The sequence below is a fragment of the Pieris brassicae genome, chromosome 10, assembly GCF_905147105.1.
Source record: "Pieris brassicae chromosome 10, ilPieBrab1.1, whole genome shotgun sequence".
Classification (NCBI taxonomy): domain Eukaryota; kingdom Metazoa; phylum Arthropoda; class Insecta; order Lepidoptera; family Pieridae; genus Pieris; species Pieris brassicae.
The window spans coordinates 13,923,306-13,939,835 of NC_059674.1; the positions used below are offsets into that span (position 1 = coordinate 13,923,306).

General features: G+C 34.1%; 1 protein-coding gene across 1 annotated transcript in view; it reads left to right on the top strand.

The window, feature by feature from the left end:
* The window catches only part of LOC123714802 (ankyrin-2-like), a 64,146-nt gene extending 47,616 nt beyond the window's left edge, over positions 1 to 16,530 (top strand). The window contains exons 43-52 of the mRNA XM_045669331.1: positions 5 to 141; positions 1,085 to 2,192; positions 2,308 to 2,424; positions 2,984 to 3,079; positions 4,006 to 9,625; positions 10,522 to 10,643; positions 11,342 to 11,481; positions 11,968 to 12,124; positions 12,263 to 12,365; positions 13,915 to 16,530. Of these exons, the coding sequence (XP_045525287.1) occupies positions 5 to 141; positions 1,085 to 2,192; positions 2,308 to 2,424; positions 2,984 to 3,079; positions 4,006 to 9,625; positions 10,522 to 10,643; positions 11,342 to 11,481; positions 11,968 to 12,124; positions 12,263 to 12,365; positions 13,915 to 13,975 (7,661 nt within the window). The 3' untranslated portion in view covers positions 13,976 to 16,530. The remainder of the gene's footprint in view (positions 1 to 4; positions 142 to 1,084; positions 2,193 to 2,307; positions 2,425 to 2,983; positions 3,080 to 4,005; positions 9,626 to 10,521; positions 10,644 to 11,341; positions 11,482 to 11,967; positions 12,125 to 12,262; positions 12,366 to 13,914) is intronic.

Here is a 16,530-nt window from a genome sequence, read left to right on the forward strand (position 1 = left end):
TTAGATATGGATAAAGCAAAGGTATTAGAGATCATAGAACCGACATCTGATATGGAAGGTAAAATTATCGCTACAAGTTTTGATATTAGGAAGGTCAAAACTGACTCTCTAGATGATGCTGATGACTTTCCTGAAAAAGAGGTACGTAAGGATTTATATTGAAACTTGCTTTTATAAAGGAGACCTGCTAACCTGACCTCGTCCCAAATAGTTTCTTAAATGGTTGTTCTTATTTACCTTTACAAATTTGAAAACCTGCAATAGAAATACCGGCACAAGTTTAAACTCTTAAAATTACCATTGCAACAACATGCTCCGCGTTCGGCAAAAAAAGCGAATACTCAGCCGAGTCATACTTGTGACAACATCCCCCCCCCACAATAGAAATTCCAGAGCATGCATAACTGCCCTAAAGTACCAAAAAAAATTGGCAACATTTTCAAGACGCGGTGCACCCGATTGACAATACCTAATCAGCTGGTGGTCCTATACATACTCCAGGAGCCATTAATAATGGCTTTAATACCAATATATCTACACAATGATACCAACATTGGTAATAAAATGTAATTATTATATCGTTTGCTCAGCTAGAAAGCCTGTAGAATTTAGAATGAGAAACAAAGTGATTTTGTAACGCATGGTTCTCCTTTGTATCTTTTAATGTTGTACGCGGCTAATAAAAGCAGAACTATATTAGTATTACCAAAATTATTGAGAATTCGACACGCGAATGGAACTCAGAAAGTGTACTTTTCAATTCCATGACGCTTTCGCAGCTTTTGTTCGCCCGCGGAATGTTAGTGCGACGTTCCGCGAAACAAAAACTGCTACAGATAAGTCAAATTATAATATACCATAGACTAACGATATAACGTTTTTTAAGCAATGACGTTAGTGATTTTTGTTATTCTGATATTTTATGTATATGCCGTGAGACGATTGTCGAGTTGATTATGAAATATAAACGACGTTATTATAGAATAGATTTGATTTCTTATTCAAATATGAAATCCCATAACCTGAGTTAGGTTATATATATTTGTAAACGGACATTTATATATATATTTGATTTTTTTTATAGAGCGAATTTTTTGAGGAAGGGAGAGGTATTGAAGATTCGTTAACATATGAAGAAGACAAATTGTATAGAAAACCTGATGGCCCAAGTTCTAGTCAGTTCAAAGACCAAACAGAAGACAAAACTCAGGAAAAATTTGTGAAAAGAACTCATTTTGTAGATAGTATAATGAGATCTGATTTGGTTTCTAAGTCGACAACAGAATCGTCTGTAACCACTGTTGTGTCTACATTAACGAAATCTTCAGATGAAGAACTAAAGTCGGTTGTAGAAGAAGGTACATCTGCCGATTTTTCAAAATTAAGTGGTGCTGACTTAATGAAAGACTCTTCTAAAACATCTCTAGAACACAAAGAAGATTATAAAACTGAAGACCAATTTGATGACCGTGCAACTCCTGACTTATCGAAAAAGTCTTTAGAATTAACAAAAGATTACTCTAAATCATCCATTGATAGCAAAGATACGTCCAGAGATTTTGCAACAAATGAGTTATCTAAAGACTCAACTGTTGATTTAACCAAAGATTTCTCGAAAGCTTCAATAGATAGCGTTAAAGAAACTCGTTCTATTGACGAGAAAACGTTTTCAGAAGATCATTCATCCTTGGATATTTCTAAGACGTTGGCGTCTGATGCATCAGACGGGGTGACTGTTAGCAAAGAAATAGAAGATGACAAATCAGCGTCTAAATTAGCACAACAAACATCAAGTTCCTCACATGGAACTAGCAGGTTCTTTAGTGAGTATGAAGATAAGTTTGATAAAACTAAAACAATAGATGCATCTGAACAAAGTAAGGATATATCGTGGTCATCTGAGCAGGCATTTAGTCAATCTAAGACTGATATAGTATTAGATAAAAAAGTAACATCATCGAAAGTTACTATAGACAAAGTCACAAGTAAAGAAACAGAAAAAGGTGTAAAAATAGCCGCTGCTGAAGATGCACTAATAGAAGTTCATGAACAAGATATGGATGAGTCTACCATTGATGAGGAAACTGAAATAAGAGATATGAAAGAATTAAACAGGAGATGTTCAAACCTTCTTGAAGATATATCAGCGCAGGGTGCGTTGATAAGGATTGATTCAAGTCACGTAGCACATGGTAAGTGACGAAAAAGAGTTTATTATATTAAAGAGGATTCTAGGTTATTTTGACGGTGTATTGTGCTTATTGTCCCATTTTAATTCTATAATTAAACTTTACTTTAACTTTTTAGACCTTGTGTCGAAACTATCAAAGACTCCACCGCCATCTCCCGTGGATCTTACAATTCGTGATAAAGCGAAAACTGGTGAAAGTTCTGGCGACAAGCAATCCGGGCTACAACTAGGAGGTGAGTTTTAGTTTCTCCAAAGTAAGAGTACTATTCCGTGAGCCCAGAATTTGTGTTTGTACATTACTGCTCGTTTTTCTTTTGGTTTGGATTTTTTGGGAATGAAGCCATAAGACATAGTTGAAACTAATTTAAAAAGAGATTTTTTTTAATCGACTTCATACATAGTTTTCTGTCGGATTAGTGACCACTCCACCACGTGAATTGGAGGATATACATGAGGTTGATGACACAAAAACTAAAGTTCATCAGTATTTGTAGATTCAGCTTTAAAGATAGTAGAGAAAGATGAAGTCGTATCAAGTGTTGAGGTATCAGAAAAGGGTAAAGTGGTGAGTTCGAAAGTAGAACATCACAAAGAAGAATCTATAATAGAGAGCAAAGAACATTGCAAAACTCATTTTTACATGTTACCTTAATCTCAATCTCTTAATCAATGAGGCTTACGTTGCTTATACATTAAAGTAAAAGAGCAATCGTTTTGTTTAAAAATATTAGTTTTTTTAGATTCAACAATGAGTAAATTCTCTTATGTTAAAAAAATACTACACATTTTCAGGTTCGGAGACGACGTACCTGGATGCAAGTAGACAGTCACCGAGAGCGTCCTCTGGCGGAGATAGTTTTATTAGCGAAACAGACGCTCATCAAAGCGGTAAGTTAAAAAAAATGTGTACTAGTAAAGCTGGCAATAAAACATATATTTTATACGTAAAATGAGGTAAATAATAGATTTACTTGGGGTTGTTAACTACCCCTTGAGGGCGCTCTATTTTGTTCGGCGTAATGACGTATGTGTTGAAATAATGTTCCTATTTCATTATAAATTCGTTTTGATAAGCTTTTGCGTAGTTATGGCAAAGTATGTAGTGTCATGGCGAAACTTTACTCATTGTCAAGTAGACACAATAGATGTTAATTATTTTCGCCACACTTTTTATTTAAGCCAATTATCGCATGACCCAACTTAAAAAAATATTTGAGGAAATAATGTATCTACAAAATTAAAAATTGCCACACGAGACATGACAAGCTGCCTTTCATCCAAATAATACTTTCATTATGATACACGATAGGATTAAAATATCATTGGACATTAGTTTGTTTTGCAACTGTCACTAATGAGCAGTATGGCAATTTGAATAGCACAGTAAACTTTATTTTCTTTCTTGCGGAGCCCTTACGTTGCTTTAGGTAAGTGGACCGACGGTGTCAATCGTAATCATGTATCTTATCGCTTTTTACTAGCGGTACTGGATTTTCTGTCTTTCGCACAATTTTATTTTAACATTGTGTTATTTTGGGGTAACGTTTCGCTTTGATCACAATTTTCCTTGTTTATTATACAAGCCATTTCACAAGCTTATCATCAACCATCAATCTACTTTTTATACTTAATTGGCATTTAATCCATTCAACAAGTGTATTATATATTCTGAAGAAATAATTTATATCAAATGTTTACTAATAATAGTAATGGAGGAAAATTTAACCATATTAAAATTTTGCACATTACATTATTAGTAGATTACTTTTATGAAATTATGAGAGATTCCTTATTTGGTATTTGTTTTATTTCAGACGTACTATCAGATGCAACCAAAGTACACAGCACCGCTACCACACCAAGATCACCATCAAAGCATTTAGCTGATAATTTGTCTTTCGTAAATGTTGATAAGCCGACAATAACGAGTGGTGCCATGGAATTAGTTGATAGGACTATTGAAAAAAGTATCGACGTCATCGATCAAATTAAAAAAGAAAAACTTGCTGTTAAGATGGAGGAAATGCAAAAGTCAACATCCACGGACACTTTTTACACTGAATCTAGAGTAGAAACATCTACTTCGTCTTCTTCAGTACATAAAACTGTGGAAGGATCTCAATTAGTGTTTCAAAACATCGATCCAAATGCAGTTATGTCTGACATGATAAAAAAGTTCGGAACTACTAGTGAATTTAGTACTGTTTTATCACACAAGGAAACCGAAGTGAAAAAAATATCTGGGCAAGAATTTTTTTCTGAAACAAAGCAGGTTTCATCTTCTGACGACGATTCACTTATTATAAAAACAAAAACTAGTCATGAACTAAGAGGGCAAGAGCACGAAATAAAGGAAAAAACTATAATTCGAAGAGATGGAGAACAGACAGAAACATCGCAAAAGAAAATGGAAAGAGCACATGAAGCAACTGCGAAAAGATCTGATACTGAAACAAAAACGGTTTTTAAAAGTACGGATGATACGGATTTAGTGAAAGTAGAGAGGGAATTTTCAGAGCAAGGCTTGTATAGTGGAAGGCAAACGAAGTCGGAAGAGCGTATGACCGCACTTAAAGATGAAACGGTAAAGAAAAAACATGATATAAAAATATCAGAACGAGACTTATCGCATGAGCAATGGGGAAAAGAATATTTTACTCAACCAGGTGAACTGGAGGATATACATGAGGTTGATGACACAAAAACTAAAGTAGCATTTGTAGATTCGGCTTTAAAGATAGTAGAGAAAGATGAAGTTGTATCAAGTGTTGAGGTATCAGAAAAGGGTAAAGTGGTGAGTTCGAAAGTAGAACATCACAAAGAAGAATCTATAATAGAGAGCAAAGAACATGATGATTTAAGTTCTGATGCATCACATGCAACCAGTTTTAAAAGTGAAACTGCAGAAAGACGTGGCTCCACAGAAGGAAGTCCTAAAAGTAAATCAAAGTCTTTCAAAAAAGATGATGAAACTTACGAAGTAGATTTTATCAAGGAAATACGAGTGTCAACTTCTCCAGTTAAAAGCACTTTTAGTCGAACTGGTAGTCAAGATACCCATTCAGAATCAGAAATAGCTCCCGAATTACCCCATGACGCAGATACGCCTAAAAAAGATAAAGTTTCTAAATCACCAGTGAAAATTTCCCAAAATCAAATAGAAGAACAAGTGTTATCCATTCAAAAATCAGAAACGGGGGATATTGAAATTGGCTCTGCTAAATCTACCGTAATAAAGTCAGTAAAAACTACAATAGCTAGTGATAGCGATACCGTGTTTGAATTAAGAATATTGGGTGACGCTAAAATGGACGATGCTACTACGAAAGCAACTAAAAGTGATATTGTGTCACCAGGGGCCGTAGAGGTCTCAGAAGAACAGAGTACTTCGAAGGATATTATGGTTAAATCAGCAGACAGCGTAGATACCGAATGCATGATTAAATCTTTAGAATCACATGAAGCTGAAATCTTACAAAAATCTATGGATTCAACCGTGAGTGCTGAAACCTTACATCCGTCTGACTTTTCAACAGAGGCAGATTCCGCGTTTCTTACAGGAACGGGAACCGATCATAAGAAAGAGGAATTAAAACTAACCAAGGAAAAAAGTATGGAAGATATTTGTAGCAGCGGCTACGATACAGACCTCTCTTCTGCTGAATTTCAAGCAGCAAAACATGATAAAGAGAAGATTGGTCTAGATACAATTGTATACAATCAACCATTAACAGATTTGTCTGTTTTAGAAAAAACAATTGATGAAGTAAAACAGTCACTTGAAGCCGCTCAAGTAGAAATTATAAGCGAAAAAAGTGATGGTAGTATAAAATATAAACAATCGCCATCAGAATTTCAATTTAAAATATTATTAAGTCCTGATCGACCTGAAGTTATAAAAGAGGAACCTCAACATAGCGAAGATATATCAACTAAAATAGTAGTAAGAGAAAGTGAAGAAATATCTGAAAGCATATCACATAAATTAAGTTCTCATGAAGAATTAAGTATGTCAGATACTGAAATGAAAGAAACTATTGTCATGAAGGAACCAAGCCCGCCATTGGACGCTGATGTTTCTATTAAATCAGATAGTGGGCCTCATTCTATTTTAGAAACTGAAAGTGAAATTATGTCTGATAGAGAGTTGTCATCTAAGGGAAGTCCGGAAGTTAAGCTGCGAGTCCAAAAGCATATGAAATCGAAACTGGGTGTCACTGAAAGGCGTTCAGCTTCAGACATTGAAGGGTGGTCAAGTTCTGGAGAAAGTCACTATCAAAGTTTTGAACATTCAGAAAGTAGACCTTTGTCGTCTGATATTGAAGTTATGATGACAGCACAAAGTGGAACTGAGTTTGAAACAGCTTTAACAAGTCATGATATCTCATCTCAATCTCTAAGAACTTCTAAAGACTATTACACAGCATGCAGTTCTCTTGCGTCAAGGGACAGTGTGAAAAGCTTAGATTCGGATGCTTCTAGCCATGTAGCAAGCATCGATATATCTGATGCATCAGAAACTTTAGTGCCTTCGGCGAACGAATTAAAAGAAGAATTAATGGAAAGTAGTACATATGTAGAACAATTTCTCCATGAAACTGAAAAGGATCTCACAAAAAAAGTAAGTGAAGAGGATGATGATCAAAACGGTGATGAAGATAATTTTAAGGAAGATGCAGAAGAACCAATTGGAAAAATGAAAAGATCACACGAAATGAGATTTCAACCGAAAGATATGATACCAGAACATTTTCCTTTAGAAACCACTTCCGAAAGTACAGAATTCGATGAGAACTCCTTAAAAGATAAAGAAGCGTCAGATACAACTATATCAAGTCAATTGAAGACAGACGAAATTTTATCGTCTTCAATTTCCAAGTTAGATATGTCATCATCACAATCACAACTAGACTTAGATAGAGAAGAAGTTCAAGAAACAATAATTAGAACTTCGTCACGTTCTGACCATGCTGTTCCATTTTCTGTAACAAAAATTGAAAGAACACAAAGGCAGTTTGTTGATATTGATAGTGAAATAATTCCAGTTGGCTCTGCTGAATATCAAGAAATAGAACAGTTCGGAAGTATTATAACTAACTCTACAACAAAAACTTCCAAAGGAACTACTGTAGAAAAAACCGTTGTTCTAAGTGATTTAACCTCCACTTCAAATATTGACGTTTCAACATCCCCCAAAATCGAAGTTAAAGAAGAATTTGTTAAAAAATCTGTTCAAGATATTAGTGCTATACCTTTTACACTAACTGAAAAGCCTCCTAGTGTACGTGAATTTGCCGATGTTGAAGATGATATAATACCAGTTGGTACTAAACAATATGAGGAAATATTAAAGTCAAAAAGTGACTCATCAGTTCCAAAAACAAAAGCGGAAAAATCTATTTTACCTGATGATGATAGATTAGAAAGTAAACAAAGTTCGGCTTCCAGTTTGAAGACTCAAGAATATATTTCAACACCACATACCCCATTATCAGCGCCTAGTCAAAGCTCTATTTCCACTGACAATGGGCGTGAATATATATTAGATGATATTTATGATATATCTGAAGCACCAGAACTTAAATCTGATATAGTTACTGAAAGCAGCAAGTCTGAACTTGTGGTTACAACAGACGACAGAACTTTGCAACATTATGAAAAAGAACAAGATTCACCTACGAGTGATGAATTTGAAATGGTTGATAAACCAAGTGAAATGGATGACTTCGTGGTAATTGAAGAAGTGGCTAAAGAAGCTCAAGAATCTGATCGAGAGGGTAAAAGCTTACAAATTAAGACGCAGAAATACGTTGTACGACATGATACTGAGGTTGAGGACTATCTGTCCAAAACTTCTAAAAAGCAAGAAAGTACCAGCAGTACTTCCGGTTCCTCTGATGATGACATGCAATATGAAATGGAACAAAGTAGATTACAAGCTCAGGAGTTAGCAGAAATTGAAGCTGGTAAACGCTGGATACAGATGCAGTTTGAAGGAGATCCACGTTACGATTATGAAAGAATTCCTTTAGAGGACATTAAAGAAGAAGAAATGACAGATTTCGATGCTAGTCGTATTGGAAGTTTAAGTTCCCAAAAAGAATCTATAGGCAGTTATGGTAGTTTTAGAAATTCATACGGAAGTTTATCTGAATCAGAAATGGCCTCGCGTATGAGATTTAGGATAAAAGGAGAAAATGATGATATATCAATTAGCTCCCTCCAAGAGTTTGAAAACCTAGAAAGGGCATTAATGGAACAATATCAACAAAACTCCTCATCTTCTCAAGATTCATTAAATGGTTCTTTACCCCGTCGGTATATTTTAAGTAAAAACCAAGGCGAAGAAATAGAAATTTCTAGTTTAAAAGAATTTGAAGGCCTTGAATCAGCTTGCCTAGAAGCCCTTAAAGCAGAACTACTTGCTAAGCAAAAGGAAGCTCTCCTCTTGGCGGATCCTAAAGTTGTAAGTGGTAGTTTCTTAGAACAAGAAAAACGTTCTTATGACAGTAGTTCAGATAGCAGCCCACCTTTAAAAAGTGGTAGTCCAGGGCAGAAATCTGGAAGTCCATCTCAAAAGAATGGAAGCCCATCACAGAAAGGTGGAAGTCCATCTCAAAGAGTTGGAAGCTATGGCAGCCCCTCACAGAAATTATTAGCAGATTCAGCGGCTATAAAAAAATTAATAGATCAACAACTAGCTTTAGAACAGCGTATGCAAGAGTCGCGACCAAAAATAGTAACTGTTAAGAAGTACGACGACAAAGGAGCGTTCTTTGTTCCTGTTCCCGACCCTGAAATGTCAGAACCCAAAGCATCGGAAGTTATTGAAGATTGTGCGAAGAAATCCTCTTTCGTATGTGCAGCTGCACCAAGTGATGGTTCAGCCGAATCCATTCCTGGAGATTGCGAAGAAATGATGAAAATTTTAGATCAAGAAGAAAAATCTAAGATAGATAAAATATCTAACACATTACGCGAAGGAGGCGTGATCGAAGTTGTGAGAACGACGACTGTGATTCAACAGCGTTTTGTGGATGGAAAGAAAGTTTCAGAAAGTGTAACCGCTACAGAAAGTGACGGTGTTGATATTCCAACTAGAACATACTATGATGAATGCGGCATGTCTCTTAGTTCTGAAATGTCTTCATCTTTAGCGTCACAACCTTCGGAAATGGATAGTTTAATGACGGTGTTAGACCGGCAGCACAGTGAAACGGAAATAGTATACTCCCGTCATAGTGTGACTGTATCAGCAGAGAGGCCAGAAGATTTAGATATATCTAGAGAAAGTAGCGCAATACGTGAGCTATCACCCTCATCCGGGAGGTCAGTAGCTCACAGTATTGTGTCTGGTAAACACTTTACAGATCCGGCCAGTGGCTCTTGGAGTGTTCAAGACGAAGAGTTGAGTTCTTCTGGAAGTTTTAGTCGGTGAGTTATATTAATTTTACAATTTATTTTCTTTTCAAGTGAATATTGTTAAACTATGTTAGGTAATTTGTCTTACGTCTTCTATAGAAGCTATTAGCGAGTAGAATATACTCAAACTGTATTGTATTGTAAATTGTGATTCATGATTTTTTTAAATTTTGGTAATTATAACTTATTTGTCATTGTTACCTCTAATCTTATTTTAGTTAATTTAGCTATGCACTTAATATTTTCCTTATTACGGTTTGCGTGGAAGAGACCGCCTGTTAGCGAATAGACCACTCATTGCAATCCCTAATTATTTATGTAACTAAAATAACTTGTTTTAATTTGTAATTTAAAGTTTCAAAAAATAACAATTGTATAAGAAACGACATACATTATTCGGAAAATTGTAGTAGTAACAACAAATGCTATTTAATACTTCAATTAGTCCTTTACTTTGGGGCCGTTCAAGTATTACATAAGCAGATTTACTGCAATTCAGCCCCCCCCCCCATTCGTCAGCATAAGTAAGCAAAGCTCTCAAAAATAATAGTAAATAAACGTATTAATTTTTTGTAGGTATACTGTTTGCAAGCATAGACAATGTGTGGGTAATATGTGTAAAAAGTAAATAGATACTGTTGGCGTAATCAGCATATGAGAAAATTAATGAGTGCTTACGTAATACTCTAACGGCCTATTTTTTCCTTCAAATTTGTTTTGTTTGCGTTCTTATTCTGCAAACTAAAGAGTTGTCATAATAAAATTAATTATGAAATTCATAATTCATCCATTTAGGTACAATTTGTACACTCACCATGTCAAATTTACGCTATCAATGGATAAAGGAGGACACACCAATATTGTATTACATTTCTACAATAACATTTATATTTATTATTGTCTTTCAGAGCCCGTGCGGACTTGATGCTTGGAAGTACAGATAGTTTGGAAGCAACAAGCTCAAACGCAACTCGAGCTACATACAACTATGAAGTTGATACTCCGATGACTGGAAGCCTTACGTCTGGAGGTACGTGTAAATCCTACCATCCAGTACAGCTCAGTTTTTTGCTGCATAAAACATTTTATATCTTATATCTTTTTAGCTTTAATGTATTATATGCAGATTCTATATTATCGCACTTATAAATATTAGAGATCTCTCACCTTCAAACGTCTGCTCTATTTCCAGATAACAATCATGTCATACAATATCTCATTTCATTGCATTACATTTGCGGATAACAAAACCCCCGTAGCGCTGCTAAAATAATCAAAACCATGATTTAGGTATTTTATTGTTTTAAAGGATACTGATACAAGTAAAGTTGTAGCCATAGTGTAGTATCCGATTTGGTACCGCTTTTATACGACATTGTAGTAATTGTTGACATTGCGTTTCATTTTTATTGTTAGTGCGAATTAAAAAAAATCGTTCCTGGCAAAAATACCTAAATTTGGAATACAGTCAATGCTCGGTTTAAACATTTTACCGCTTTTGTATGTCGCCTATAAAAATAATAACCTCGAATCATATTTTATTTCGTGTTTATTAGTATATGCGCAATATCACGTAAAATTATTAATGTAAGGGTGTTAGGCCTCGTATACTGCTGTGGAAATTGAATACGGGGTTTTTGTTTCAAATTTATCTCTAAAGCTAACTTCTATGTACTATCGCTATGAAGCTTTTACTAATCAGAAAGATAACAGCGCTACCACCTCCAGGGTCGAACACCATGGTATCTTCCCTTGATACCCTGGACCCTGTCACCGCAGTTCAAATGGAAAGCCTCGAACACCAATCCACCAGTGAGCAGTACTCACACTTTGAGGTGCATGAACCGGATTCGGATACTGAGAGATTGGTGAGTGAAATTAAGAATCTTGTTTTTGTCCCTAGTAGTTCCGACCTTCATGGTAACTTTCGTTCCGAATCTGTAAATGTTAATAACTGACTTATACTCCATTAGCGGGTGTAATGACTATATAACTATTCCATTTTACCATTTCAGTCAATACTTTTATTACATTGGTTTTGAAGACATTCTTTTTTCAACTCCCATGTCCTAAATTTCATGTTTTCCCTGTCCTTCGTTAAAACCAAAAGTAGCTATTATATAATTACAACAACTATTGTTTTGAATGCATAACAGAACTACACTTACTATACACTACCTGAACCTTGTTCTGTCACGTCTATTCCAGTGATTCCATTTTTTGCAAGATAAGCATTTTTGAAATTGTCTTCTACTAATATCTTCAATTCATCCTCTTTGGTACTAAACGATTTCAAAACCCGCTGCGTAGCGCAGAATGTCTTTATATGTATTTCAAATAAAAGAAAATTTTAGGAACTTGATGGAAGGATCCCAAAGACCAAAGAGAGGACGATAATGTTCGACAGTACGGACACACTAAGTGCCGTAAGCGCTGATAATTCTGTAAGAGAAGCAGCTGTTGAAGCACCCGCTGCAACATTCTATATCGGTGATACACCAATATTGCGAGGTTAGTTAGTAATTTTACATATAAAAAAACAAGTACGCGGTAATTGAAAATTTGAAACCTCTGTTTTATTAAACATACAAATGTTTTTATTAGAAAAGTATAGTTACAACTCGTAGTAATATTTAGTTATTAATATAGGAGAACACCAAGAAGAAGAGGAACAACCAACAATTCTTTCTGGCAGCTGTCCTGCTTCATTGCCACCCACCACTACTTCGACACCTATACCTGCTCAACGAAGGTAATATGTCAAAATATTTGCATTGTGCGGGTTTTGCTTGAAAAAATTTAAATAATATTACCTGATAATGTTATTATTAATCGAAGATGCATCTTCGTTGCGTGGAATATATTTTAATCTCATTTAAAATCTTCCATAGACCTATTTAAAATTTTGCAACAACTATCTGAAGAACTTGTAAATACTTATTGCGACAAAATTATTTATGAAAATTTAGTTGAGTACACATTTCATAAAGAAAATAATGATTAACATAAAATTATACAGCTTACCAATCACTTCAATCAAATACAAAGATCACACACCGTATATGTAAATGTATAATGCAATACGTACGAAAGCCTACACGTACTTGCAAACACGTGCACCCTCAATATACATTTGCTCATAATTTACTCTCTTCAATTCGTTTTATATGAAGTTATTCATTAAGTTAACAGCTAAGCTAGACTTTTAGTCAGTTATTCTAGTTCCGTAATTTCGATGCTTATTTTTATTTTGTCACAGCCTGCACACATACACGTCATAGATATCAAAACGTTGTGTAAAGCGTTTTATTCTCCCTTGTATTTTAGTTTTTGTTTATTAATTCAATTATTAATTAAGCGATTAAATGGTACTTGCGTGAATAAAGATCATGACGCTTATTCTGATGTACACTAAGTTTACCCTACAAATAGTTCTGTAACGGCTACAAATGTGTTTTTAAATTGGCAGATATGTTATGGTAGAAAATTACTACCTGGTGAATACGCGTATGAAGTAATCATTCGATTACTTACTTCCCATCATGAAACACACGCACTTTAGGCACCCCCATTAAAGTCCACGTACATATTATTACATTAAAGTACATCTGAATAAGTTTTCTATTCAAAACAGTTCACTCATTATTTAGTATTTGGTTTATTCTTTCACCTTTCCGTATTTTCCTACTAGTGTTCCCAAAGTAAGCACATTTAAGTATTAATCGTTGGAAATATCAACTAAAATGTCATTATAATTCCAGCTGCTATTGTTTAAGTCACCCCCAAGACAAGACTGAAAAATAGGTACACTTTTTATTGTATTGCTTGGTTTTTATTTGCTTCATATAGCATGATATTTGCGTTAACACGAAGCGTTGGTGTTGGATTTATTTAAAGAGTTTTTTTGTTTTTTTAACACCCTTTTTATAAATACTTACTTGTAAATCTTAAGTGCCTCCATTTATGAGTGCTTATACTTATAATTTATGAATATACCTGTAAATTACCTTGATTTATAAATAGTATATAGACTATAACAGTATTATTTGTATAGAGTCATCATTGACAAGTGAGCTTGGGATATATATGTTGTAAAGCCAAATCAAGCGAAACGTCTTACTGCAATAGCTTTTGTAAAGTAGCATTTTTAAGTAAGGCAATATATATGTTTAAACTGAAGTTTGATTACGTTTTTCATTGTTATTTATGTGTTGAATTTCATTGTAGAATATATAGAGATTTATTCCACAGTATATATAGTAGGTTATATTCTTTAAACCCTAAAGTTGACCTTTTTATAGATCCTTGACGATGATCGCAAAGCCGCCACACTCAAGCTTAGAAGAAGAGGCAAAGAAGTAAAGAAAAAGACTACTGTTACTTTTCTAAATTTTAACATTATTCTAGCCATGAATTGATGAAGCCAATAATAAAGGAATAAAATTATATCCATATGCTTAGGAAAAACTATCGCAAATAGGAATTAATCCCGATCTTGTTGCGTCAACCAATTATAACATTTCAATATATCCATTGTCGCAATTTGTATTGTACTTAAGAAACATATAGTTCAAGAGTGATCAATGCTAATATCGCCTGACGGTCAACCAGCATTTTGGCGAATATATGCTTGAGACAACATAACTAATATCTTTGAAAGAGTAATAATATATCGTGAAATTTCTAACAAAGTTTTGTTCCTATATCATTGGCCAGCAAACAAGCTTTAGTATTTTTGATGCAAAGCTTTAGCACTCTTCAAAACATTTCCGTCAACAAGACTATAAATTCAAACTATTGTGGAGTTATTACACCCAAGATTTTGATCCCAATGTAACCGTATTTGTAGTTCATGTATCATTAAACTAGACTAATATTTTGGTACTAACTTTTGTACTGTCGGGTTCCGACTGTCCATACTCGACCTATAGCTGAGGTCCTGCAGCGTGCTTAAATATTTTAGTCGACCTTTTATCAAATACATTCCACAAATTCAGAAATCACAAATTTCTCTTTACACGAGTTAACTTTACATGGCTCAACACCAGTTGCCATTTGATAAATCGGTGATTTATTTTACCATGAAACTTCAATCATTAGAATCAAGTATTGTTACGATAGCAAAGTTATTTAAATAAGATTAAATCGTGTTTTAAAATTAGTACATTAACACAGTTGTATCACAGCGCCATCTATCGAAAGTAATATGAAATAATTTCTAAAAATGAATAACAATCAGGTAGTTTGGAGCAGATTTTTTAGATTTTATGGCATATATCTTGGGTCCTTTTCTCAAGACTCAGTTCGATTTTGATTTAAAAAAAAATGTGCCTGTGCGTTGACAGGATCTCAGCAGTCTAGTGCATGCGTGTGACTTTGTCTATTCGCTCGCTGCTTGTCTTTGAAAACAATTTATATCTCATTATTTTATCAAAGTCACCGGTATGTCCTTGACTAAATAGCATAGATCTGTAGTCTAGTTTTCAAATATCGCTTACCTTTAGAACATATAACATTGTGAGCATTACGTCGGGTTTTTATAGACATTTTGAACAAAAATTCCTACAAAATCTGTCCTTTATACAGATTTAAATCGTCGGAGTAAAACGATGTCTCGGTGTTCTACTAGAAGCTGTTGAATCTCTATTGAATTTTTTAGTAATATCATCAATATTAATAACAAGCTATTCTGTGCTCCGTACAGATATTTATATTTTCCCCCCAAGTGGTAAATATTAAATAATTTTTAGATTATAAAATCCATCAACTATCGAAATTGGACTTAAAAAACATGACATTCTCTAATCGACGTTTTTGAAGCAATTTTTATTTACATTAAACTGTTACCCTATAAACATTTTGATTTTAACGCAATTAAGTGACAACTTTGTTGTAGAACAAGTTTTAGTAGAAAACCTAGATGTAATCAGAATTTTTACGTTTCTATTCATGCACAATTTCTCAATAAGTAGTTAGGTAGAGGTACAATTTAGGATAAGGTACGGCCGGCTTTCCGTTATTTTTTGTATCGAATATTTTCTGATTAAGTGTTTTAGTTTTGAAATTTTTATTTTTTAACATTTTTGTAAATAATTTATTTGTATGCTGTAATTAAAATTTATTTCTCTATGGCCGTACTCAGAAACACCAAGGCTCTCACACATTTTACTTAAGTTTTGTAATAATGTCATAATTACAATACTAGTTTTAGTAGTAGGTGTCGATGAAAAAAAATGTATCGTTTTTGTCACTGAAACTAAAAATTACTGAGTACGGCTTTAAAATAGGTTTAACGTTGTTGCCATATTGTTAATTGGCCGTTTCGTGGCTTGCTCACTTCCACTTTTTGTAAGGAACGATCTAAAATTCAGAGACTGAGATCCTGATTGGTGGACTTGCTTCTGCAAGATTTTCATATCTAGGTGGTTTAAATATTTGCTGTACACTACAGTCAAGACGATTCTTTTATTCGTAGTTAAAAATGGTATAACTATAATATATATAAGTTGGAACTACCATAGAGATATAAGGATGGAGTTGTGGGCGTCAGGGGATCTGAAGTAACGACTTAAGTAAGAAGTAAAAATGATTCTTATTTCACAACGGTAACTGTTTCTAGTTCAAATAATTACCAAACAGCTTTCTATCCTAGTTATCTCTACGCTTGAGAAATTTTGAGGCTTTATTACTATGTGCTAAAATTTTAAGTCATATTAAACTTGGATTTATATGTTGTTGAAATTGTAAAGTCTTGACTGCAGTTAATGATAGCGGTTTATAGTAAATTACGTTAATGTGTGCTTCAAGTCAATGTTAAGTAAGTGGCGTCAAGTGGTGACGCGTCGTATTAAGTTTATCTTATTTGCTACGTTAGATTGTTTTACGTTGTATTTGTAATGCTGAATATTCTATTAAAA